Source organism: Myiozetetes cayanensis, unplaced genomic scaffold (genome assembly GCF_022539395.1).
Source record: "Myiozetetes cayanensis isolate MyiCay16 unplaced genomic scaffold, myiCay2020 scf13, whole genome shotgun sequence".
NCBI lineage: Eukaryota > Metazoa > Chordata > Aves > Passeriformes > Tyrannidae > Myiozetetes > Myiozetetes cayanensis.
The window spans coordinates 3,514,148-3,538,974 of NW_026086937.1; the positions used below are offsets into that span (position 1 = coordinate 3,514,148).

At 41.3% G+C, this 24,827-nt stretch overlaps 1 protein-coding gene across 4 annotated transcripts in view; it reads right to left on the reverse strand.

The window, feature by feature from the left end:
• The window catches only part of NYAP2 (neuronal tyrosine-phosphorylated phosphoinositide-3-kinase adaptor 2), a 130,425-nt gene that overhangs the window by 54,829 nt on the left and 50,769 nt on the right, over positions 1-24,827 (reverse strand). For all 4 annotated transcript variants that reach the window (XR_007627989.1, XM_050308617.1, XM_050308616.1 and 1 more), the window contains exon 3: positions 17,074-17,372. Coding sequence is in view for 3 of the 4 variants with exons in the window: in XM_050308617.1 (XP_050164574.1) it covers positions 17,074-17,372 (299 nt within the window). In the remaining variant the exon portion in view is untranslated. The remainder of the gene's footprint in view (positions 1-17,073; positions 17,373-24,827) is intronic.

A 24,827-nucleotide genomic window follows, 5' to 3' on the forward strand; every position in this document is an offset into this window, starting at 1 on the left:
GAAAAAAGAAATCTTGCCAGAAATAAAAGAAAAAAAAAAACACACTCCAAAAATGATATTATGCTTTCATGATGATTCTAATTAATGTGTTCCACTTTGCAGCAGGCTAGGGATATGCAAAAGCTACCACAGATAGGAGTGTTTGGTAGCTTGATAATTTTTCACTGTGTGGATATATCCTAATGCATTTTAAATTTGTCTTTTTAATTAACCCAAATTAATTTTCTTGAATGTATTAGGCTAGACTTTTGGGAATGAGATGTAGGCTACCAGAATCATTTGGGCTTTGCAGAAAATATTACTCCTGATGTATTTGACAATACTAGCAGATCTTTCTTGCTGTGCTTCCAGCTAAATTACTATTTCCTTTCTGTTTAGTCTGTTATTTGTAAATTATATTTCTATATATTCTATTGACATAAACTTGATCTCAATCCTTTCTCCACACCTCTCTTAATCTGATTTATAGCCCTGTCAAAAGCAATCTTATTCAGATTCCTGTCATTAAAACGAAGAGACAGTCGATGAGACTGTCACAAACTGTCTGATCATTTGTGAACACGTTGCACATGACCTGAACTCTGTTTTAGCTACATCTGAAAACTGTACACAGTGGCTTCTCCCAGTCTTCAGTTCCCTGTGCTTCATGCTCCTTAATGAATACCTGAGATAGAAACATTTCCTGATCCTCTGATTCCTCAAACCCCTGCTTGTTTCCAAGTCTTCTGTGCCACAGGCACCACACTGAGAACATGCTCTGTCTCACAGCCCCACCCCCCCTCCTTCGTCTCTTTATCTGCAGAGATGTTAATGATGGACAAATAATCAAAATATGAGATGCCCTTGTGCCAGTGGTCATTCAAGGATAGTGTTAGCTGATATTTGTATCAGAACACAGCCAAAAGTGGCTACAAGTGCTGTGTTTTCAAACAAATTGCTAGAAAAAGCATATTTTCCTCTTCCTTACTTCCATTTTCACAGTTTTTATCCAACTGATGAGGTTCTGCCACATGGTCTAAACCTGTCCTCAGGTGCTGAATTTTGCATATACAACATTCACAGGTTATTACATTACAAATGAGCAAATGAGAAATGTCAAGGAAAAATGATTGACATTCTGCCATCTAGTCTTGTATTTTTGCATGGATTGAAATTAAGTACCAAGTGACACACAGAGCCTCATCTGCCATTGCATGATATGTAGCATTAGCCTAAAATATCTTGGTGACATTATCAACAAAAAGGTCAAATGACCCAACCTCACTGTATGAGACAGAGTAAAACATGACAGGGTGATTTACTTTCCATTTTCTTTCTAAAGCATTTTTCCTCTGCCATAGTTAATTTTATTAAACCATCTATTTCCAGGAGGTGGTGTGTTACTGAGATCTTTTTCCTTCCTTGACAAATTGGACTTTTCAAATTACAATTTTAAACTAAATGTCTTAAGAATTTTAATTAAACTTTAAAAGGTAAAAAGGTATCTACCTCCTATATATTGCACAAAACAAGAACTATAAGACTTCCTAGAGAAATTACACAGGTAAATGAATAAATAAGAAAGGAATCATTTTATCATGACTGGGAGCAGAGGAACTGTTCAAAATCTACCATGAACTCCCCTTGGATGCAGGGGGACATTCAGGAGGCAAACAGAATTAGCTTTAAGAAGTTAATGATGCAAGACATTTCAGTTTATTTAAAAAAGGTTTCTACTCTGAAACAGGGCTCCACAGCAAGGGCTGAATCCTACAGCACACCTTAAAATGGAACATGGATCATGAACTACCGCTCCAGCCTGGAATAACAGAGAAAAACCCAGGAATCCTGCAGCTAAACAGAGCTGTGCAAAGCTAATGAAAGGAGCAGGGAGTATTTGTGCAGTTCCTGTGTTACCAACATTTGGCAGAGATAGACGTGCATGAATGCAGAAGCCCTGGCAAGATCCCCTACCCCATGAAAGGAGATTATTTGGCAATCTCGAGAGAGGAACAGGCAAGATTGCTTAAAGTACTTGACATTTCTCAGGCAGAAAAAGCACTCGGTGCTGCTGGGAACATAAACTCCTATGAGAAGCAAACCACACTGACATACTGGTGGTACACATAACTGCTGTGTTGTCTGCCCTAAACAGGGATAATTAAGTGCCTTTCCACATGGATTACTATATCCTTGGTGCAACTGTTGCCAGTAACCTGTGTTGAAACTCTGCCACTCATACGTCAGCGGACACGGGTCTTGATCCAAAGCCAGCGGAAGAAATGAAAGTCAGAACTATTTCTTTCTCTGCCAGGTGCAACTTCCCCTAAACATCCATCTCAAAGAGCTTCTATTGCAGAGACACACAAACACAAGTGACCATCAGGCCTGTGAGAGATGGGAGGTGCTCAGAGGAAGAAAACTCAGCATCTGCTCCGTGGTCCTCTGCCCTCACAGGAGCTGCCCCAGCTGTGGGAGCTCGGAATGCTGTGCTAGCAGCCCCTCCTTTGCGTCAGAACCATCCAAACTACCATAACTGGTAAACTGGAGACACAATAATCCTTGCAAACAGCAGTGAACTTCGCAGAGTTTACGTGGCTTGGCCAGGAACTCTCCACGTTTAGCAGTGCCCTACTACCAAGCAATTGCCCAGCTCTAACAAACCTCAAGCAAAACAAGAGATGTAGGCTCTAGTAACTTCAGTTCTTGTCTCCAAGCAAGTAGCACAGTGCTTAAAATAGCCTCACAGAAGCCCTACCGAGAATATGACACTTTTGAAATGAGATATATGTAGCGCAAAGGTTACGCATAGCTTTCAGACATGCCCAGATAATCTGCCTTTCAAAGTTAATTTTGGAAATACAAAATGCTTCTGGTATTATCCTTCTGAAGTATTTATTTTTTTTTACTCTTTAAGGAGAGACTGAAATACGAAAATGTGTTGTCGTATTGTTTATTGTTTGCTCGCTGTATAAGGAATGAGTGAAAACATCTAAAAATTAAAATTAATTTTGTCATTGTCCTCTGGGTGTTTTCCAGCTTTTAAATTTCACAGAACAATATGATGAATTGTGTTGTTCACTGTAAATAACCCAATATACAAAAGTAACAGGAAAAATCCTCCCTTTCAATTTCTACAAGAGGTTATAGGATTCAAATAATTTCAAAATTAATTAAATTATTTGGGCCCTAAAAATTTTTAAATTTCTTAAAAATGAGACTCTAAATGCTGAAGGAATTAATCTGATCGTATTTTGAGGGGTACCTCTATCAAAAAGAGCCTCCAGGAGTGAAAGGAAATAGAATTTCTTTAATTAAACCCTGAACGTGCTGGATACTGAATCACAGATACACAGATTCTGATTTACATCAAATAATTCAACAGAGAAAATCCAGCTCTAAGGTAGTACAGAGCCTATATGTATATATATGTGTATGCAAGTTCAAGACTGAGTAACCCCACTGGCTCTAATGAAATGAAGTGCTTGTTCAGAGTTGCACATGATTTTAAGTGCATTTGTGCACCAGTGCTTATATTGGGTTGAATTTCATTATCTCCGTAGATGAAGTTTGAACATTCTTAGTGAAACTGAATTTAAAAAGGCACAGTCCTCTGAACTGTGCAAAAGATTGGCACTCAGGAGACCTGAGTTTAATTCATCTCTTTGTCACAGGCCACAGGGCTTTGCCTGTCATTTTACCCTTAATGTTGCCTTTCACTATCTATCTTTTGCCAGTTAAGGTTCAAAGGTTTCTTAACACAAGGTTTTTATTTTTAATTTATTTGGTTATATCAAAACTTGCACACTGCTTCCTATCATTGGAAAGCAACAGTAGAAAACTAAAGCAAATTCAAATGTAGATTTTGGAGACATGCAGTGTTGAACATGCATCTTTTCTTCTCCAAGGAATATCTGAAGGCAAATGTTCACATACTGTGAACAGCCAGAAAATATGCCCACAAAAACGCATCTTAGTAAATGATTATAGAAACGTCATCACTAGATTGAAATAACATCAGAGACTGTATCTCTGTCACAAAAAAACCCCTGGCTTTCAAAATAGCACTGTCCTCATGGACACAAGGCCTTTCCCTGCAGGTTACCTCTTCCTTTCCTAAAAGATGCTCTAAAAGAGAGGAAACACATGCAAGGAAAAAAAAAAGAGCTATCTAATTGATTCAACTAGGTAATAGGTGGTTTCAGCACAATGATTTCATGCAGTACATATTTCTTCTCCACTCCTGAATCTATTAGCTCTTACTGGAAATTATTTGGGCATTTAAAGAAGACAAAATTACACTGAAAATGAAAGGACTAAAAGTCAGTGTCATAAAATAATACTGACGTGCTACTTGTATGTCTCAAGGCTATGATTAAGGAGACTTCCTCAAAAGTACTCAGGCCCCTTTATTTTGGCTACAACTTCTTTTGGCTTTTAAAATGATTGATTTCTCCTCTAATTCAAGGAGCTGGAAAGTGAGTGGCTTTGGGAGTGATTTTCCAGAGCAGAATTGGGCCCTGCAGTTAAATCCAGTTCTGCATTACTCCAACAATACTGCAGCTGATAAGTGCCGTGGCTGAAGATATCGTGCTGCCAGATTCAGTTCAGGGCTGTGAATCTGGGCCACAAAACTGAACTCTCAGCCCCAACCCCACTGCTCCTGACACGCTCTATATGCCGAGGTTGCCATACCTGCCTGGGATTCCCAAAAGCCAGCCTAGGGCATTAAGTGCCTCCTCCTAGCACAGCAGGGGCTGCCAGTCCTTTGTTCTGCAGCATCAAGACAAGGGCAGACCCAGAGATGCCAGGATACATCAAAAACGCTGGATTATCAGCATGCTGGAGGGAGTCCCTCCCCAAACTGCCACGTTCCAGAACAGGTTGGCTTCCAGGTTTTCTGCTCCATAGACCTCTGCTTCTCTGTGTATCCACCTGGCACGCTGAACCCTGCTTATTAGCCCTTCCTACAGTGAAAAGGTCTTCAAAAACTTCAAAGGTCTTCAAAAACTTCAAAAAAATTACAAGTAACTGTCTGGATGCCCAGCCTCTTGTTCTCATGTATTTTGAACTTCACATCCTAGTTCTTTTAAAGAATGAGTAATTGATGTCCCTGATTTTTCCAGATAATGTTGAATAGGCAAAGAAAAGAGTATTTGAGGAATAATTACAAATTATTTGCAATCAAGCTGTTCTGTACTATTCACTGAGGTTAAAAGTTATTGTCAGTCAGCACAGCTCTGGAAAGGCAGAAAAAGCAAGACTTTGGATAAGTAAGAAAAGAATAGTCAATTTGAATCATCTTCCTTTTACAGGAAAACTGACGAGCTGAGGGCAAAAGGAGGCAAACAAAAATCTCACAGTAACTTCTTTTAGGTATCCATCTAGAAAAACATCCTTGAAATAACATGCCCAGACATAAAGGGCCAGGATCTATGGCATTACAGGGATATAAGTTACGGTAGTTCCAGCGGAAGCATCTCTGAGGAGGGAGCAGTGGGAGGATGACTGGAGAAGGATCCTCAAGGATCCTCACACCGCCCACACATGCAATGAGTATTTTCAAAGTGCTGGTTCATTCTGTTTCAGACAGCCTGAAGTCTGCAATATGCAAATCAGATTTTGCAAAAGGTGTAACAGTGACAATAAAAATTTTTGTAACTCTATATACTCTGAAGGAATTCTCGATATAGAAGGGCAATTGCCATGGGAACTTACCTGCCACAAGCATCATTAATGAAGAAGAGTGTGCAAATGGAATTACTGAATCATGCTTGCAGAGAAATTAATTTACAAAGTGTATGTGCTTGTGTTTTTTTAGTGGCTCTACTGCAGGAACGTGTACAGAGCTGCAACACTGAAGAGTTACACCCGTGGTCACAACAGAGTACAATGGAAGAGCCACAGATCAGCACCATGAGTAAAGCCCTTCCTGTTTATAGCAGCATTTATGGAATCTTAACTGTCATCTTGGGAGACAGTTTGGTGTTTTATTGTAAACTGATTGCTATTGTTCCACTCTTGCAGCTCCCCACAAACTGCCTGGGTTTCAGATGGAGAACGATGGGTGACTTCAGCCCCCACCACCTCCCAGCTCAGAATCTTTGCTGTGGTGCAGTTCTCACAGAGCTGTCACCCTGCACTAAGCTGCCCCTTCTCCCTCTCTGCAGCTTCCCTGTAGCTACTCCCTGAACATCACAGAAGATGGTGAGGCTCTGCATTTTCTGTGAGTTTCTACAGGTTGTGCCATGGGATGACTGCAAGTGCAATAGCATTTCTGTTGACCTGTAAGAAGAAAATATCTCCCTTCTCTTCAGAAAGGGATGTTTCTGAGTATGTATGAAGAACTAAGTCCCATCAACAGGTGCCTTAGACACCTATGCCACATGAGCGTGGTACGTAGAGGACACCACTATGATACCAGTAAAGCCTTTGAGGGCTGAGCTGCTTATTCCTACGTTACCTGCTGCCCAAAGGGCACTGAAGATCTCAGTGGTATCACCTGGCAGTGCTCATGTAAACAAAGGCAGACTCCAGTCAGTGCAACTCCTGGCTTCACAGGAGCAACCCTGCTATTGATTACCCGCTACCGTAGCCGAGGGCGATGATGTGGGAAATCCTTTGCTGAACTTTCATGAACTTCTTGGAGAAGGCATGGTACACAGAAGGCTTTCTGACCCAGTGCCCATAGAGACACTGAACAAAACTGATCTCTGCAAGAGTTCCTGGCTCTGGGGGGGATTTCTAAAACCGGGAGATGCACCCAAATAGTGAACTCCACAATTATTTACTGGGGAAATGGGAAAGAAGGAAATAAAGCTAGAGAAAGAGCAAATGCTTAATGAAACATTAAGTTTAACTCAACTCCTTTTTTAATGTAGAAAAATAGTCTGTATTTGTTTCCTTGATTTAATTGTTGTTTTGGTTCAGAAGCAACTAGACCAGAACACTAGCATTTGCTATATGCAAAGACTTGAATAATTTATCCAGAGGTATGGGGCTCTTCATTTTTCAGATGCACAGCTACGCTTGTCTTCTACTTACAGCTACAGTAAGTAGGTCAAATGCATTATTTGCTTATATAAGTAACAATCTGTTTGCTGAGCTTCTAAAATAATTGCAGCCCATTAAACGAAGCTGGCAGACCTACCAAGGTGGTGTTGTGTTGTGCAGAACACTGAGCTCTTGGGGACTTCAACAAGAGGTTTGCTGTGTCCAGCTATTCCACAGGCATGGCAGCTCCACACAGGCTCCTGTGCGTCCTTGGCATCTCCCACCAGCAACGAGGAACCAACAGAATTCACAAACCCCCTCTCCCCCAGAAGTTTTCTGGGATTTTTGCAATTCTTTCTTTTTGGTTGTTTGTATAAAGAGCCTCTTGCTGACTGACACATCGGGCAGGCCCTTCCTTCCACCACCAAGCTCACATTTCAAAACACAGCACAGGGTTGACGGCCGGGGTCAGATGAGTCACCACAGCAGGAGCACGGAGAAAGCAAAAGAGCAGCAAGGAACAAGAGTTCATCTAAAGGGGCACTCTTTCTTCTGCCAAAAGGTGACCCTGCAGAAGCAGTTCCTGCAGGTTCTTACTGAGCATCTTTTGGGCAAATATGATGATAGCTGGGGTGGACAGAGCGCTGCCAGAGCAGCTCACAGGCAGGCAGCAGTGCCTGGAGATGCAACACTAGCAGCACTATGGTCAGAGGCTGAATGATATGAAATACTCACAGTAATCAGCTCTAGGAAAAATGCCTCACAGCTCTGAATTTTACTTCCATCTCCATAGGGTTGACTCCTCTCTCCCTCTCAACTCTAAATAAAGTGTTGACAAAATTATAGACAAGCCACACATTATCAGCTGCCTCCACTTGGAGCTTCTCTGTGTGCCTGGCATCTATCATTTCTTCCTGCATTTATTTGCAGAGTGCTGTAGTGAAACTAGTAGAGCCTGTAATGGTGTTCATCTACAAGGGTCATGCAGCCGAGTCTCATCACCATAAATTCACCTGGTATGGCTGCAGTGTACAGTACCACTTTCACAGTGTTTTGCACAGTTCCAGACAAGCTTTAGGAAGGCCACCTCCTGTTTCAAATGCCAGGCTTGGCCTCATTTTTCCACCTGAGAAGCGAGACGGAGGGTGAAACAGCAAAGATGGAGCACAAAAAGGAACAGCCTGTTTACAGCCTGTTTTCATTTTGTTGTTGTTCAGAAGCAAAGCTCTTTGCAGGAATTCAACCACACCACTGAGGCACAGCCTATGGTAGAGCACAGCTCAGAACAGCCTGAGATCTGAGGCAGGTTGTTGCCTACCCTCTCATGGGACTATCTGTTCTGTAAAGCCATGGTATTCAGCATTTCACAGGCCTGGATCATCATTGCAGCTCAGATTTTGCCATCCTTATTCATGGTTTGCAGCATCAGTGATACCATCAAGAGGCTGGGAAAGGGAACTCAAGCAGTTCCTATGCTCAGTAGCTGTTTGAAGTCTTGGTTTCCACAGTGACTGCCCTGAGTTTACAAATGAAACCCTGCCAGATGTGTAGAATTTCATATTACCAAGGACAGTATTTTTCACATATTCCCTTCTCTACTTCTTTCTACAGGGTTGCTCACAAAACCATTGACAGTTCAAGTTTCGAATGTGAGCAGAAACACTCTGATCATAAGCTGACTGCAAACTACTTCACTAAACAAAGCCTTTGTCTCTCTCCCTGTGTTGTAAAGGAGGAATCTGTGACACTGAGAGCCAAGTGAAATGCTCAAGATCATCTGTGCTAGTTGTGATAGATCTTTGAAGAGCCTGTTCCTCCACATACACCCCTGGGAGGTGATGGTTAGTATTACTTACAGAAATCTTCGTTTGCCATGACAACCCAAAGGTTATACTGCTCCCAGCACATCTGAGTTTTTCCAAGCATGTTTATGCTCAGAGAGTGCTGTACTTGCAGTTCCACTTTTGTTTTACTGTTAAGCATAAGAGGAGTTAGAATCCTCCAATTGTTATTGCAAGATGGTTGAATTTGAAGGCAGAGTATTATTTATGATTATCTCAGAGAGATGATGGAAGACACGGCAAATATTATACCACTGCACTGGAAACAGATATTAAGCTATGCCTCTTGCTGATGTCAACTACAGCATGCTTTGACTTATTTAGATGCCCATATCTAAGCCTCCCCTCACCCTGAACTAGCAGTCAGCTGCAAATCCCATGAACTTTGGGGTATGTCTTTCTTGTCTGACATGCCAGAAGCTAGGTCTCTAAAATTAGCCCAAAAACCGTGTGCTTAGTTTTATTTTTTCCCCTCATGCGTCCATGAAAAGCCCAGGTTGATACACTGTGACCTCCAGGCAAGTTGATGGCACTGCAAAAAGGAAGCTGTGCTCTGCTGAGCTGTCACTGCTGTGCACATTATCCCAACACAGCACCGTTTGCACGTGGATGGACGGAACAGCGTGAAGTGCCAGACACAGTTGTGGCATGTCAGGCATATGTTGCCTGATGTCACCCAATATTAAGCCAAGTGGAAGAGATGAAAGCAGCAAACCAGTGCACCAACCAAGACTGCTATATTCAAACAGTCATTAGAAAGAAATTACCAGCGAAAGAGAGGCTAGCCATGACAGGATCTCACCTGGAGCTAGACTTGAATCTCCTGGGATGTGATTCTGTAAGCACTGTGCATTCCCAGTAAAGCCAGCGTGAGTGTAACCTGCATAAACCTCTGGGCACAAAATACTTTGAGAGCTCAGTCATACTTCACTCCATAAGGATTTGTCTCATTTGATTGTTTAAGTGAGAACAAAATTAGGGCACCAGTTAAAAGTAAGGTAAGACAAAGAGGTGGAAATCCAATGTATTTGCTGTAGAACAAATACATTGTTGTGTGTTTTTTCATTTAATTCCATGAGTTTTGCAGACATCTCTATTATCATGGGCCAGCTCTGAGAGTAAACAGAGGCTCTAGGATTTCAGTCTGATCCCTCAAGCCCTTACTCATTTGTCCACAATGCCTTTAACAGACAATGCCAAAGACAATATGCAAAACAGAAGCATAGTAAGGGTATTCTCAAATTGTTATGTTTGTAGTTTAACAAGCATTTCATTTTACTTAACAAATTGTGATGGGCTGTCAAAACAAGGCAAGAGAATTAACCTGGATTTCTCCTCCCCTCCTTTCCTGGCCTTCACTTCAGAGCCATTCAGTGAAGCAAAATAATGCAAGAATCTAGTGTTTCATAGTATTTCAGCTCACAGGTGGAAAACGCTGAGAAAGTCCAGTATTATGTTTCCCTGAGGTATAAACAAAATAAAAAATGAAATAGAGTCACAAATAAGATGACTCACAGTGACCTGCTGACAATGAATGGATTTATTGACACTATAACCTTACAGTTACATAGGGGCTGTCTGTTGAGGCTGCAAATTAACCATGCAGTGAACGAGACCACCCACATGATAGCTTCCTTCAGAGACTCTCTCTTCTTTGTGGTCTTTCTGGCAAAGATTATTGATTCAGACACCTCAAAGAGCACATCTGAAGTACTTCCTTGGCCAAGTTGGCTCTAAAAACAGCCTAGTGATTTTCATATGATGCGAAACCTGTGCTAATACTCTCTTCTAGATTCCAGCTGACCGCATGAATAAGTGGCTCATATTTCCTTGCCTTGTTGGTGTGTCCGGAGACTACAGTGATCCTATACAGTCAGAAGACTTCAGGTTGGCAGCAGCCTGAGAAAACCTCCTATACAGCATGTCTGCATTACACCCAACACTGCTTTTCGGTCTGAGGTGGTTTTGCTAATTCCAGGGCAATGATGTGCATTCACAGTTTGGGCCTGGAGTTGTGATCAGGCTTATAAACTCTCCCGAGCCCTGATGCACTGGGGTACAGAGTGCAGAAAAGCCCACATGCTCACAGCAGGAGTCACAGGTGTTAGGTAGGGCTTGCTGGCCTTGGCTTAGGGCAGGCAGCTCCTCCTGGACAGGTTGCATTTGCAGCCAATCAGCACAACACTCCCTGAACTTGCATTATTAAGGCATTTCTGTTATCAAGAACATCACAGCTTCCATCACCCTTGAGAGCAGAGCCATAGCCGTACCACAGGGGACTGCACATTTAATTTTGTGCTTTTTTGCAGAGGTGCAGCGTCTCTCAACAAATGAGCAACATCCTATTGTGAAGAGACAGAGGCGGAATATATAAAGCAACTTTGTTAAATTAAGAATAATAAAAAAAAAAAATACACTAAGTGTACAGGATAGACTAGCAGAGCACAGCTAAAGTACCAACTGCCAAGTCCTGGGCACTATGCAATTCCCAAGTGGGCAACTAGAGCTTCGTGTCTTTTACCACTGCATGGTCTATTTTCTGTTCAATGCTTGCAGCTTCCATTAACGTTAATGAGTACGCATATGTGCCTTGAGGGTAAGAACATATTCCCTCTGTGGTTTCAAAACCTGTTTATAAATCCCTCCAAAATCACATTGTGTTCATTGCTGTGCACAGAAAGATATTATAAAAACTATAGGAACTGCTGTTTCCATTTCCTTTCCCCTTGCCCTCCCTTATCTGAGGGACCAGAAAACAGACCTGAAATGATGAACTGCTGAAGGAGGTGGTAGCTGCAGGAAAGTAACCCAGCTCTGGAAGCTGCAGTCTGAAAACCAGCTCGCTGCAGGGAGGGCCAAACTGAAATCTCGGCAAAAGCAGAGAAAACCAAATCCCAAAGCACTGAAAAGCTAGCACCACCATCATCCCAAAACACAAAGCCTTTGAAAATCTCTAAGCTATTACATGATAGAAAACAGACCAAAATCTTTGCCGTGTCCTACCTGCTGGAATGCAGGTCAGTGGGAACAAGCTGCTTCAGCAACCAAAGCGGCCAAGCACAGAGCAGAAACACTGCTGGGCAGAGTCCCAAAGCACAGTCAGGCCAGCGGTGCCCTCCACCCTCCCAATCCCTGCAGCAGCATGGGGGCTGAGAGGCAGGGCTGAGCAAAAGGTTCTATTAGAGACTGCATGGCTCTAACACTGCTGAAGGCATCCTCATGCTGCCTGGACACACAGAACACCTTTCCAGAGTCATGTATGATAACAGAGTCAGCTCCACCTCATTCTATTGACAACAGGGCCTGTGATTTCTGACACTGTCTTTGAGTTTTCCCTCCATCGTTCCCAGATGCTTTCTCCCAGCGTGCACAGTTTCAAGTTAAGCTCTCTCAAGCCTCACAGGCTGCAAGACATACATTGCAGTGTACAAAAAATAAGTGGTAAGGCAGCACTGAGATCCAGAATCAGATTAAAGTACGTGAAGGAAAGCAGACATTGCTTTGCAGGTGGCTCAGTACCAGCTTGCATTATACCTATATAGCTTACATGAACACTAGCTGCAGCTTCCCACGGGGTAAAACACTGTGCTCAAAACACAGTGCAGGCTGGAGGAAAGAGGAAAATGATCTAAAAAGCATGCAGTGCACAACATGCAAACACTCAGGCCTCTCAGGCACAATGCAGCTCCAGGTCAACCCACCAGAACTCGTCAGTCCCTTTAGTCTTGTCCAGTCTGAATAGGGCTCATTAATGGTATTTCTTACTTTAGAAGGCATGGATAAAAAGATCCAGGAATAAGATCTGGCTATAAGGAAAGGCAAGACATGGTTACTGCAGAGGACACTATTTCAAAGTTCGGGTTAAATATATTATTCACCAAGGTAAGAAATAAAAGGAAACCAGCATTATGCAAAATGAGTAAAAGTGCTAAATCCTTTTACTCCAAGCACTGTTCAACAAGAGTAGCAAAAGTTCAAGTCTACAATGAAGAGCCACCAGTCTAGCTGACAGAAAACTAGATTTATGAGAGAGACCAGCTGGACTGCAACCCCAGTTACAGCTGCCTTAATTGCTTTTCTCCAGAGGAAAATTTTCCTTACAGGTTGCCCACCTTTAGGAATTGCTGAGCCCACTGCATGGGCTTAGAAGGCAGCAGCAGGAGGGATATCTTCTTCCACATGACACTTGGAAGGAAAATACTAGACAAATTGAGTGGGATAACAAGGAGGGTCCCCTGCAAGTATTTTCCCATATTGGAGGTATATTTCCCTTTGGCTCTGCCAGGACCAAAATTACAACAATGAAAATAATTTTAAAAAATGTTACTCTGAGTTTTAATCTGCATTTGTGTGCACATCTGTATGTACATACAAGTACATACAACTTGCATTTTCATTACACTTGTGTAAATCATGTATACACAAATTAAATTATATAACATATTTTTATGTGCATTTATTTATATAAAGCAGTCCTCCATATTACTAAGCAGAATTTTAACAAAACATTAACTTTCAAAATGCAATCCACTTATACTTCCTAATTTATGTTTGTACTGCAGCAGATCTGTAAACCTTTCCTGTGGACATGCAGCGATCATATCAAAAACACTGCTTGAGGCTGGTTACATTGGCCAATTATACTGTTTTATTACTTCCTTTTTTCTGTAAGATTGGGCACCGAAAACACATCAATTAATTATGGTCCTGCTTTTTCTCAATAGAGAGCCTTTCATGAACAAGATTAGATGTGCCTTCCACGCTGAAATGTAATTTTAAATTACCCTTTTCAGTTCACTTCTCACTTCCAATGTGTGATGTATGGGGCACAGCTCCATTTGTTTGCTGTTCCCACCGGAGTTTGAAAACTCTGGGGAAAAGACAACCCACATTTTTAAAAACAACTTTCTAGAAATCTGTCACGGAGGAGAAATGCACTGGGTGGAAGGCGTTCAGTGGGTGCACATGAGAGGGAGCCAGAGGAGTAAAAAGTGGAATATTAAAGCACAGGAAGGGACACAAAGCACGGAAACACAGCAGCAAAGTCAAGTTAAGGAGAATGAGGCCTTGAGGCTGGAGAGGGCTCTTTCAGGCAGAGCCAAGGCAGGCTGGGATGAAACACAGCAACCAAGGTGTTATCCCACTGCTGCACAGTGAGACAGGGTTAATACGTGTCACTGCAACTTAAAGGATTCTCACACTCCCACAAATATGGAAGCAGGAGCATTTGCAGGAAAAGTGTACAGGACTGGTGTGGGCGTTACGGATGCTATTTGTGCTTCAGGAGGAAAGGAAGTCTTTCAAGCTCATGACCAAATCTTTTCTGTCCCTTCTGCAGTAAAGTTAGGCATATTCAAACCAATCTAATATTGTGGCAGTTATTATGATGGGATGAATGCAATATTTTGACTTTACCAGGATGAGAAAAAGAATCAAATTTACTATCAGTAACTATTTTGTTGTTGGTGGGTTTTTTTCTATAAACAGGATCATTATCAACAAGTAAAACATAAACATGTTTAATAAAAATGAGCGGTGAGACTGTCCCTGGTTGTATAGAAAATGCAGCAAATTACTTTTCAAAGTAGCCACAGGATCAGACAATAGACATTATAGTCTGAATTACTCTGCAGTGCCATGAAAAAAATGGAGCTGGGAACAATTTTGTAACAACTCCTTTGTAGAGATTCCACAGTAGTTGATGGAGAAACAATAGGGGTTTCATCATTATTTTCCATAGTTCCTGGAAAAGCTGTAGCCATTCAGCCTGCAAATACCACACGTACATGCCAATGTGTGAGACACATGCATACACAAATATTTGGGTACAATATGGACAGCAGTGACTGAAAGTTAAACCTGTGTGTTCTTTGACTTGAGCTTTCAAAGCCCTCCCAAGGAGAACATGAATATTGTATCCTATGGACTATCTTACCTGAAACTGGAAAGATACTGCTACATAAAAAAACCCATAACCTTTGCTCCCCCCCCCCAAAAAAAAAAAAAAAAAAAAAAAAAAAAAAAGGCAGATTCTGAGTTTCATGAGATTCTCTAAGCTAGCAACAATTTCAGATACTAAATTTGCTAGGAGTTCATTTTAGAGTAACAGTAACAATTTCATACTTGGTGTCAAAGCTTGTTTAATATTTGTATCAATCAACAGTGCAGATATGAACTTGGACTGTCATCTGGTTCTGCTCATCTTTAGATGTTCTCATCAATGTATGACCATAGTCTTTATATAAACCTTCCTATGCTAGCCAGATGACTGTGAAAATTCTTTCATCAAAACAATGTTACATTAGAGTGCACAGGTGATAACAAAGACTCTCCTAGTGACAGCAAAACATTTCAGAAACCCAGCCTGTTCATCCAAACACCATATTGTACCACCCCTGAGTATATCTCAGTCTTAAAAATTTGACTGCTTACTTCAAAAATAACCCTACAATCTGATTTTTCTGTGTTTTAAACCCTTCGGTGAAACCCCTGTAAACAAAGACACAGAAGCAGGGCAGACATTCTGAGCACATGAAAACAACAGTGTGACAATTCAAAATCTCCAGGAACATCATCATTTTAGCCTAAAAGCACCCACTGTTGCTCCACATACAAAGCAGCAGAATGAATACATTACAAGTCATATATTAAGCATCATAGAGATCCTCAGTGTTCCATGAAGGCATTTAGTCACACTAAAAGGTAACATTTAGGTATTATCTTTTATGCTAATGACGGAGTATTACTCATTCATCAGCTCTTTCCAGAGATCTTGCTATGAATATTCAGCTCTTGATTACAATAACGAATCCCAGGCACCCTGCAACGCTTAGCAATGTGGTGTGGTAGTACCATTGTCATACAGATTAAACACAGGGAACACGGCTACGGTACCACGCATGCCACTCATAACCACCCAGTGATGGGACAGACCAAGCTCAACCTGCACTCCATGGAGGATGCAAAGTGGCTTTAGAAACAGAAATGTCGATCAATTTCAAAATTTGGAATCTGTCAGAAGGGACATGGCAACATATTCCTTCCTTGGACTCAAATATCAAGAAGCTTGTGCCATACATTTTCCTTGTGCATTAAGTTAAAGAATTGAAAGGTTTCCTGATATGAAAATTTAAATCTGTCTGTGGCTCAAATCTGAATTGTTTCTGTGAACACTTTGGTCCAGTGAAATTCTGGTAAACTGTTTTTATTAAGGACAGCTACTTAATTCTTGCATTTGTCGTGTTAGTCTGCAGTGGAGTGGACGTAGTGGTCACTGTAGAGGACAAGCTATGGAAGTAATGGTAAATGTCATATGCAAAACAACTACCAACAGCATAAATAAATCCACAGTTCTGTTCAGCGCTTGCATTTAACATCACAATCACAGACTTACATGCCACCAGTTGAGTAACACATTCATTTGCAACTTCGCTATAACTGACAACTTTTTGAAATCAGATTTGCTTAAAAGGGGTCATAACACAGATATAGCTAAGAAGTGTTTCTGGTCACGCCACCAAACAAAAGGGGCATGCAGTAAGAGCACAACATACTGCATGGGATGTCAAAACTGACACCTAACACAGCAGTGGGAAAGACCAGCACTGATCAAAACCATTCACACCGTGAAACCTCCTGATTGCTCCTAGGAGGGAGTACAGCTGATCCTACCACTGCACAGAATGCATTTCCAGCATGGAAGAAAGGAAGGAGAGGATGCCTATAGCATCAGCTCAGCTTTAGTAGTTCAGAGTAAGGAAGCAATATCTTTACTCCATCCATTTGTTAATTTTCTTCTGAATGCTGCACTGGCTGACAAGTAACTGGGAGGACTGGGGAGAGAAAATGTAGACTCAGACACAAACAGAAGCTTTGGGCAATACATTATATCATCCCTGGTATGATTTTTACTGTAGGATGATATTTCCTTGCTGGGGACTGTGGTTTGCACAGTGCTAGTGATATGGTCAGTGGTCCTTGGTTGGTGGGCAGGTAACATTGTCTTATGTGCCAACTGACAGCAATCTCTTTTCATTTTGAATAAATTCAACTCATTCCCCAGAATACCATCAGACCATCAGTACAGTTCTGTGACAAACATCAAGGGTAAAACTACCCACTGGTCCAAAATTTAGACAACAGTGATCTAGGACATCTGTGCTGGCACCAACACACAATTCTTAAATGCAAGATTATCAACCAGATGATCTTAACAATGGTTCACCAAACCCCTTTTTTTCCAAAGAATTGCACCGCTTACCTTCAGTCCGGTCCGGTAGTTTCCCACTTTTGCTTGTTGTTCCTGTGTTGACTGTTTCAGATGAGGTGCTCAGTTTGGTGTTGGGGTCTCGCTTCGGTTTCGGAGGTGGCTGCTTACGGGAGCTGCTGCTTTCATCGTCGGTTCCTCCAACAGAATGAAGAGACTGGGATCTCACGGTAAAGCCACTGGAGCAAGGATGAGGCAGCCTGTCCTGAGGAGCCGGCATCGTCATAAATCCCATGCGGAAATGTTTCCCCACGTAGCTGCCTTCATTTCCTCTTGCTACTTCTCCACCTATGCTGTAAGAGAAAGTACAAATGTAAGTAAATGATCCACCTTTGCCTGAACTGTACCTGGAACCAGGGTCTCACTTCTGCCTCTCATGAATAGATCCTACTTTTGAATTTGAGAATGAGTAATGCTCTTTTCTTAAAACAAGGTGACTACTAGAGGTCTATTTTTCAACACAGCCCAAAAACTGAGAGGCAGATACACTGCTATGCACTCAAAACTCTACAAGAAGAAACTGAGAAAAGCTTTTGTCAGGTTTTGTAGCATTGTGACTAGAAATTGTCCACAGAACAAATTTCAAACATTTGAAATCAGAACTGAATTTTCAGCAAGACAAGAGACTGTGAGTCAGGCAAAGAATAATGCTTTAGAAATACAACATTTTGTATTGATCCACACTCCCTGACACTCATCTTTGAATACAGATACTCTTACAGTTTGGGAAAGAAGGCTTTTGGGGTCCAATCAATCATTTCCCTTCAGATTAGAGAATGGTAGAGAAAGAAATGTTCTAAAAATTGCTTGGATATAGGAAACTGAACATTAACATCTCGTCAGATCCATATAAAGCTGCAACACAAGTGGCTTCAGAATATTGTTACAAATGTAGGAGATGAAAAGGTCATAGGTTGTGGGACACCAGGAAGAAAATAACCTCCAACCATTCAGAAATGTAGGTATAGGAGAAGGAAAGTTCAGTTGAAACAAGTGCCATCATACCAAATTTAGTGTGGGTGGCAGGACTGAGAACCTGGTATTGTTCTTGCCCTACTCCTGCAGGTTTATCAGTTCTAGAAAACAGATCTTATTGGTGCTTATACTGTAAACCCATAGCACATTTCAATTAAGGCAATTCAGTGCCTATGCAAAGAAACTCAGCAACACACACAGGTCAGCATGGACCTGTTTGCAATGAGGTTTGAAATGACACCACTGTGGGCTCGTAGAAGTGTCAGTACAAGAACTGATAAAAAGCCCTAATTAGTTCCTGTTTCCCCTTCACACAGAGTGAAGCTCTAAGCAAGGCCAGTCTGCTTCTCTGAAAATTTCTTACTCCATCACGCCTCGGGCTGGTGCCATTTATTTGGTGCAGGAATTGCATTTCCCTTTTTAAAAACAAGAACATTTCTTAATAGTGTGAAGAGTACAAGCTGTATGTAACTGTCCGAAAAGCATCAGACTGGCAACAAGCAGTGCAAAACATTGTGCATGATAAAGCAGAATTACTTTTTGGTTACTACTGTGCTTGCATTTTTATTCAATTCCCTCTCTGAGTGGAGATGTCCACTTTCCAGAGTGGTTGAGAACTGAACAGGTCTAATTGATCATGTGCCACTCTCCAGGGGCACTGACACCTACCCACATGTGTAAACATGTGCACACAGGCACGCCATACGTAGGCACACACTGGTCCATGTTCATAACCAAGTTATTACCAAATCCTAATTGGCATCAGTTCCAGAGGGATTTGCAGCCAGAAAGATCAAAAGGTAGAACTCGTTAATTTGAATATTTATTAAAAAAAAGCTGTATCTAGTTGAAATGATTAACTATGCCTCTACTAATCTTTCATAAATTGTTCTGAAAATAATATAATCCTCTGACACTGGACTACAAAAAGGGCCTGTCAAATTATTTAAAGCAGATTACTATCCAAAAATGCTGAAGGATGCAGGTGGGGAGTCTGTTTCCTTCCCTAAGTCCATTGGATAAATCACTTTTAGCAAACAAAATTTCATTTTGCCATGTTTCCAATATTACAATTCTTAACGGGTTACACTATTTAATTAGTGCATTTACTTCACTGCTGCTTGAAGGTGTCTAAACCCCACACTATAAGACAGATTTTGTTCCAGAATGACTTGCACAAATTCCACGGAAGTGATAGGTTTCATCCTTTTCCTAAGAACACACAGAACTGCATTTCTATGAAGCATGAGGGTTTTTTGCCAAACTGCTTCATCTTGTATTCCAGAAATAAAAACTTCCAAAATATGTCTGGTGTCTAAATGCACTGTCTTATTAAATAATTAAATCACATCCTTTCTTTTCCTTCTCTTCCCTTATTTTTTTTTTTTCTTTACTGAGTTCCTTTCAGTATCATGGATGCAAACCTCCCACCTGCTTCCTCCACAATAAACAGCCTACAGCCAGATCAGAGAGGGGTTGCAGTTACAGATGGGGACAGAACTTTCTGTTCTGCTTCACAGTTGAAGTAGGTATGGTCTTGCTTTTCTACATCCCCTGCTCAGCTACTGGAAAAAAACAGCAGGACACCATTTCCCACTTCTCAGCCATATTCAAAATAAAGTCCATTCTTCTTCGAGTGTAGAAGCCAAACTGCAGCTGCATGGTTAAGCACTGTAAATCCCAAGCTGAAGAAGACTGGTCTCTAATTCTTGATTCTGGACCCTGGTCATTGACCAGGATCACAAAAGGCTTGGGCTTATTACTTACTCTGGTAGCAATTCCTGAGTGTTGGCAGCAGGTGCCTCTGAGCAGAGCCTGACTAGTAGGTGCCAGCTTCACATAGAGTGGAGTGCCAAGTTCAAATCTCAGTATCACAGAATCAGCTAGGTTAGAAAAGACCCCTGAGATCATCGAGTTCAATCTGTGACCAAACACCACCTTGCCAACCAGACCATGGCACTGAGAGCCACATCCAGTTTTCCCTTAAACACCTCCAGGGACGTTGCCTCCACCACCTCCCTGGGGAGCCCACTTCAGTGTCTAATCACTCTTTCTGTGTAGAACTTCTTCCTAATACCCAATCTGAACCTCCCTTGGTATAGCTTAAGACTGTCCTCCAATACAGACCAAAATCCTCCGGTGTACAAAGAGAAAGGAATCACTTCAGACTCACACCCAGAGCAAAAGGCCAAAATCAGGATGACAGATCAAACATGGCATCCCCTATCCTCAGGTAGCAGCAAGCTGAAGTTTCATTTTGGCTTGTGCAATGCACAATGCTGCTGATGTTACATCATGAAACCAGACAAGATTAAAGGATTTATTTATATACTCCTCCTGCTTGCAACCATAGGAGTTGGCTGGGACCAGTGTATGCCCCACTACAGCACAAGCTGAGAAACATTTACAAACACCTTGTTACATATATGATTAAAGGGACAGTGAGGGAAAGTAATTGTGTAGATCTCAGTCCATTATTTCTGACAGGAAAGAGTCTGTGCTCCTCATTGTACCGATAATGAGTTCTATCTCATTTCAAAATGGTGTTACGTGAGTTGCTGCAAGTATTACATCGTTTATTAATATATATGGAAATACAGATTTGGATTATTCCTCTGGGAAGCTTCAACTTGGTCAGGATCAACTGCTTCTCTGACAAAGAATTATGCATAGAATTCAAATAACTGTTAAAAATGCAAGATATTTGTCTTCAAAGAGGTCATAACAACAAAACTAATCATATGATCACTCACATTACACACCTACATCGAAGCTGACTTCGTGCTGGAAAAGCATTTTGGCGTTTGCAAAGGTCTAGTGACTGATGCTGCAGTGAGTGGAGAAAAGGGTGCAATGAAGTTGGTTTCAGGCACCCTTAAGAAGACTATTCTGAAGAATCTCTCCTTTCAAAACCACATTTACCACTTTTACAAAGCCATCCTAGCAAGGCCAGTGTAGACCACTGAGTGCTGCCAGGTTACATCCTCTATTCTTGGGTGCACTGCAAGGTAAGCAAGCTTCCCATCCTCCTCCTTCTTCCACACAATACTGGAATTAAATCACTACCAAAAAACCCAAAATTATTGGATCTGCCTGGAAACAGTAACTTAAAAGAGTAATAGTGGATTTCAGCTTTCATTTCTAAAACACGAACAAGAGATCTAAGTGATGGATCCGATGAGTCTTGTTATATCTCCAATACAGGCTTTGTCTGTCAGCTGAGATCAGCTGAGGTCAGAACTGGGCTGGCATTAAATCACACTGACCTTGCTGCTCCTACCCGTGGTACCAGCCTGTTGGCACACAGGCTGTAATCATGGCAGTCCTGGACACATCACAGCTCAGCTTCTGGTGCTCTGCCTGCTCTGTTCTACCAAGTAGATACTGGAACACTGACCTAACTACAGCACAGAATAACGGAATTGTTTACATCTTTGAAGAACTATAAAGGAGAAATATTTTACATTATTCATTTTATCACACATCACACGAAGGCAAGTTATAGAGGAAGACTAAACATTAAAAATGAACACAGAAAGTACTCTAAATGGACACAGTGTGGGCAAGGTCATGTCCACCTTGCTTTGTCATGAGTCATAGCGTTCCTATTGACTATGAATATATTTTTAAGTTAGAAAACTAACACAAATAAGTTTTAATCACATTGTTGAAAAATACATAGCAAAGAAAAAGTATCCAGAGACCGACTGCCTCAGTCAGTGTGGTCTTTTTAGTTTGCATTGTTCCTACTCAGCACTGAAAAAACAAATTTAATTTGCTGTGCAGTTTCATTAATTGGTCCAGGCAGAAACTGGATTAATTCCTGGAAAACAAGTTAATAGTTGTACGAAAACTTTTGTTTTACTTGATGTTACTCATTTAACTACAAACAATGTGGAATAGCAAATCCCTCAGTGCAGTTGTAAGGAGTAGAAATTTTGGGACTATCTAAGTCCCATAAAGTCAGAATACCCTAGAGATACGTTTTCTTCCCAGCCATCTACCTACCTGTGTTCTTGGAATTCATGCAAAAATTCTCTTATCAGTTCAGACTTCAAATGGATTAGTTTCATGCCTCGGGCAACAAGAACCACTTGGTAGTTACCCTCATCTTTTGTATGGTTTCTATTTTTCTTCCTGTGCTTCTTTACCTGAGATTTTCTGACTTTTTAGCTACAAGTTCAAAACAGGAGCTACTCCTGACTATGAGACTTGACCTCTTAAGCAGGAGGAAGGGGAATGTACTCTGTTGGGGATGTGGCATCTTGGAAGGTATTTTGCCATTTCTTTGCTGTGATACACACCAATCAGGGACCACAAAAGGTCACCGTCCTTCTAAATGTTAAAATTTCAGAGAACCAAGAGAAATTATTTCAATAGCAGCTCCTCTTGGGCTTGAAGAAGACTCAGTCACAGATACTGGTTTGTTAGCTGGTAGAAACTGAGCTGGGAGTCTCTGTAGTCTCCAGTGTGGAAATGGGGAGAACTATGAATTACAGGACAAATGATGCACATGGATGGCCAGGTTTCTTCCCCCTGGAGAGCAAGCCCACCCAGAGCCAACACCCCATGACATGCTTCTAATCCATCATGGAAACCACCTGAGTCAGAGACTGAAGAAAAGTCACAACAAAATTAACTATGATAACATAGGAAGAATTTTCCATAGAAATTACTACACATCAGCAAAAACACAAAAGGAATAAAAATACCTAACTCAAGCATTTTATGTATGAGCTGGCTTGGCTGAGCAAACAGCAGTTTATCCCAAGGTGCATCTATTTTTTCTGGGTTTAAGAGAGTAGCTATTGTTATTTTAACCATTTCCTTACTCTTAGAGCAATGAACACCCAGCTCTTCTGCTCATATCAAATGTTCTGCATATGAAGGGCTGAAATGGCTTTGAAATGTCTATTCCCCATCAGAATAAATTATACACACATATACTAGGGATGACACATTTTACTTTGTATCTGAGAAGCACTTTCGAGATTAGCATAAATTATATTTGTAAATTAGAGGTTGGATGCCAAAAAACAGATATACTATTTTTATCCCCCTAAACATGATTTCAGCAGACCATAAAATGTAATACTGAAGAAATAAGGGCAGGTTCACAGTTGTGGATTCAGGAATTGGGCTGTAGGTATGGTTTTACAAAAAATTTACACGATTTTTATTACAAAAATTACACATACAAACTACATACATTTCTATTTTATTAAACCTCACTTCAGAGGTGTATTCCCAAAGAATACACACACTTTCTTTATTCTGTATTACTTTTCTGAAATACTTCAGATGACTCATCGTGATCTTACATCAAGATCCAGAGGATAATACTACCATCCTTTTAGATACAAGATAAAATGTAAATGAGTCATGACAAAGGTCAAATGTAGAACCACTTTGTGCACCTGGAGGACCATTTAAAGTGAGTAACAGACATGTCTGTGCACATCAAACATCTTACCTCTGCCATATGCCTCTGCATTCAAGGTAAGAGATCAGGTGCAGCTTAAGAAGCCAGGCCTCTCAGGATACAGAATACATTACTGCTATAAAATAAAATTCATTCTTTTATCACACCTGTCAAACCCACAGGCCCAGGGTTTGATCCTGCAAATATGCAATGGGCTGACACCCCCTTTTTGAGTGCCTGCATTACTGCCCTGAAATAACCAGGAAGTTTTGTGGAAATCACTTGTCAGTCACGAATCTGTTGTAAGAAACAGCACTTGCAGATGTGTGTTCATGTATTCTGAGTCTGGGTTATTTCCTCAAGCACTCTGGGGTGTTGTTGAGACTCTGCCTCTACCATCCCCAATAGGACTGAATCTTGCTCACAGAAGATGGCCCTGATGAAACTGAACCACCACCACTTGTGGCTGCACCAAAAGATTAACTGAGGCCCTGGTGAGCAATCAAATAACAGCACAACGGACAATAAAAGCAAAACTAACTAAGATTGTCCACAGCAGGTTTTCCATATAATACCAGAAAACTTGATTTCAAATGATGATCTGCTATGCTCTGAAGTGAACTATTTTTATAATGCAAAAGGTTGAAAATGCTACCAATAGAGTTCTGGGGCAAAAAATCAAAACAAACCCAAAATACTTTATAAGGAACACTGATAAATAAAAGCTCTGTATGCTATTTTTGCAACAAATTCAACATAAGCTAAGCAGCTTGGAAAGGAGTAACTGAGGAGTAAGGATCCACAGAGAGCTTAACAAAACTGCATTCCAACAGTTTGAACAGAAGTGCAGCTACTACTTCTGATTTCCACCAGAATTCCTTCTCCCTGTAGTAGGCTGCCTCTTAAAACCAGGACTAAGGATGAGTACATGGGGCTGAACAACCACAAAGGCCTGACAGTGCTTTCCTCAGACTGTATCTGGGGCACAGGGTCTCCAGTGCTCCAGCCCCACGTGTGACCGTGACCCAGCTGACGCACACGGGGAGGTCTGTGAGTCGTGAGTACACAACACTTAACAGGCAGGAGTGAAAAGTGCCCTGCTTTTATATGGCTACAGTTATTTTTAATTTTGCATTGGAGGAGGCAGAGCTAAAAGCCAGCAAATGAAAGCTCATACGTTCAGAGTCACCCAGAATTAGACATCAACCACATGCAACGTTTAAACTGAGTGCAAATGCATGTTCCACTTAAGGGAGTGAGGGTTTGCATCCTGTCAAAAATAGGTGGAGCCAGAACAAGGCTGTGTTTTTATCACATCCAGTGAAAAACCACATGGCCCAGACTCCACTCT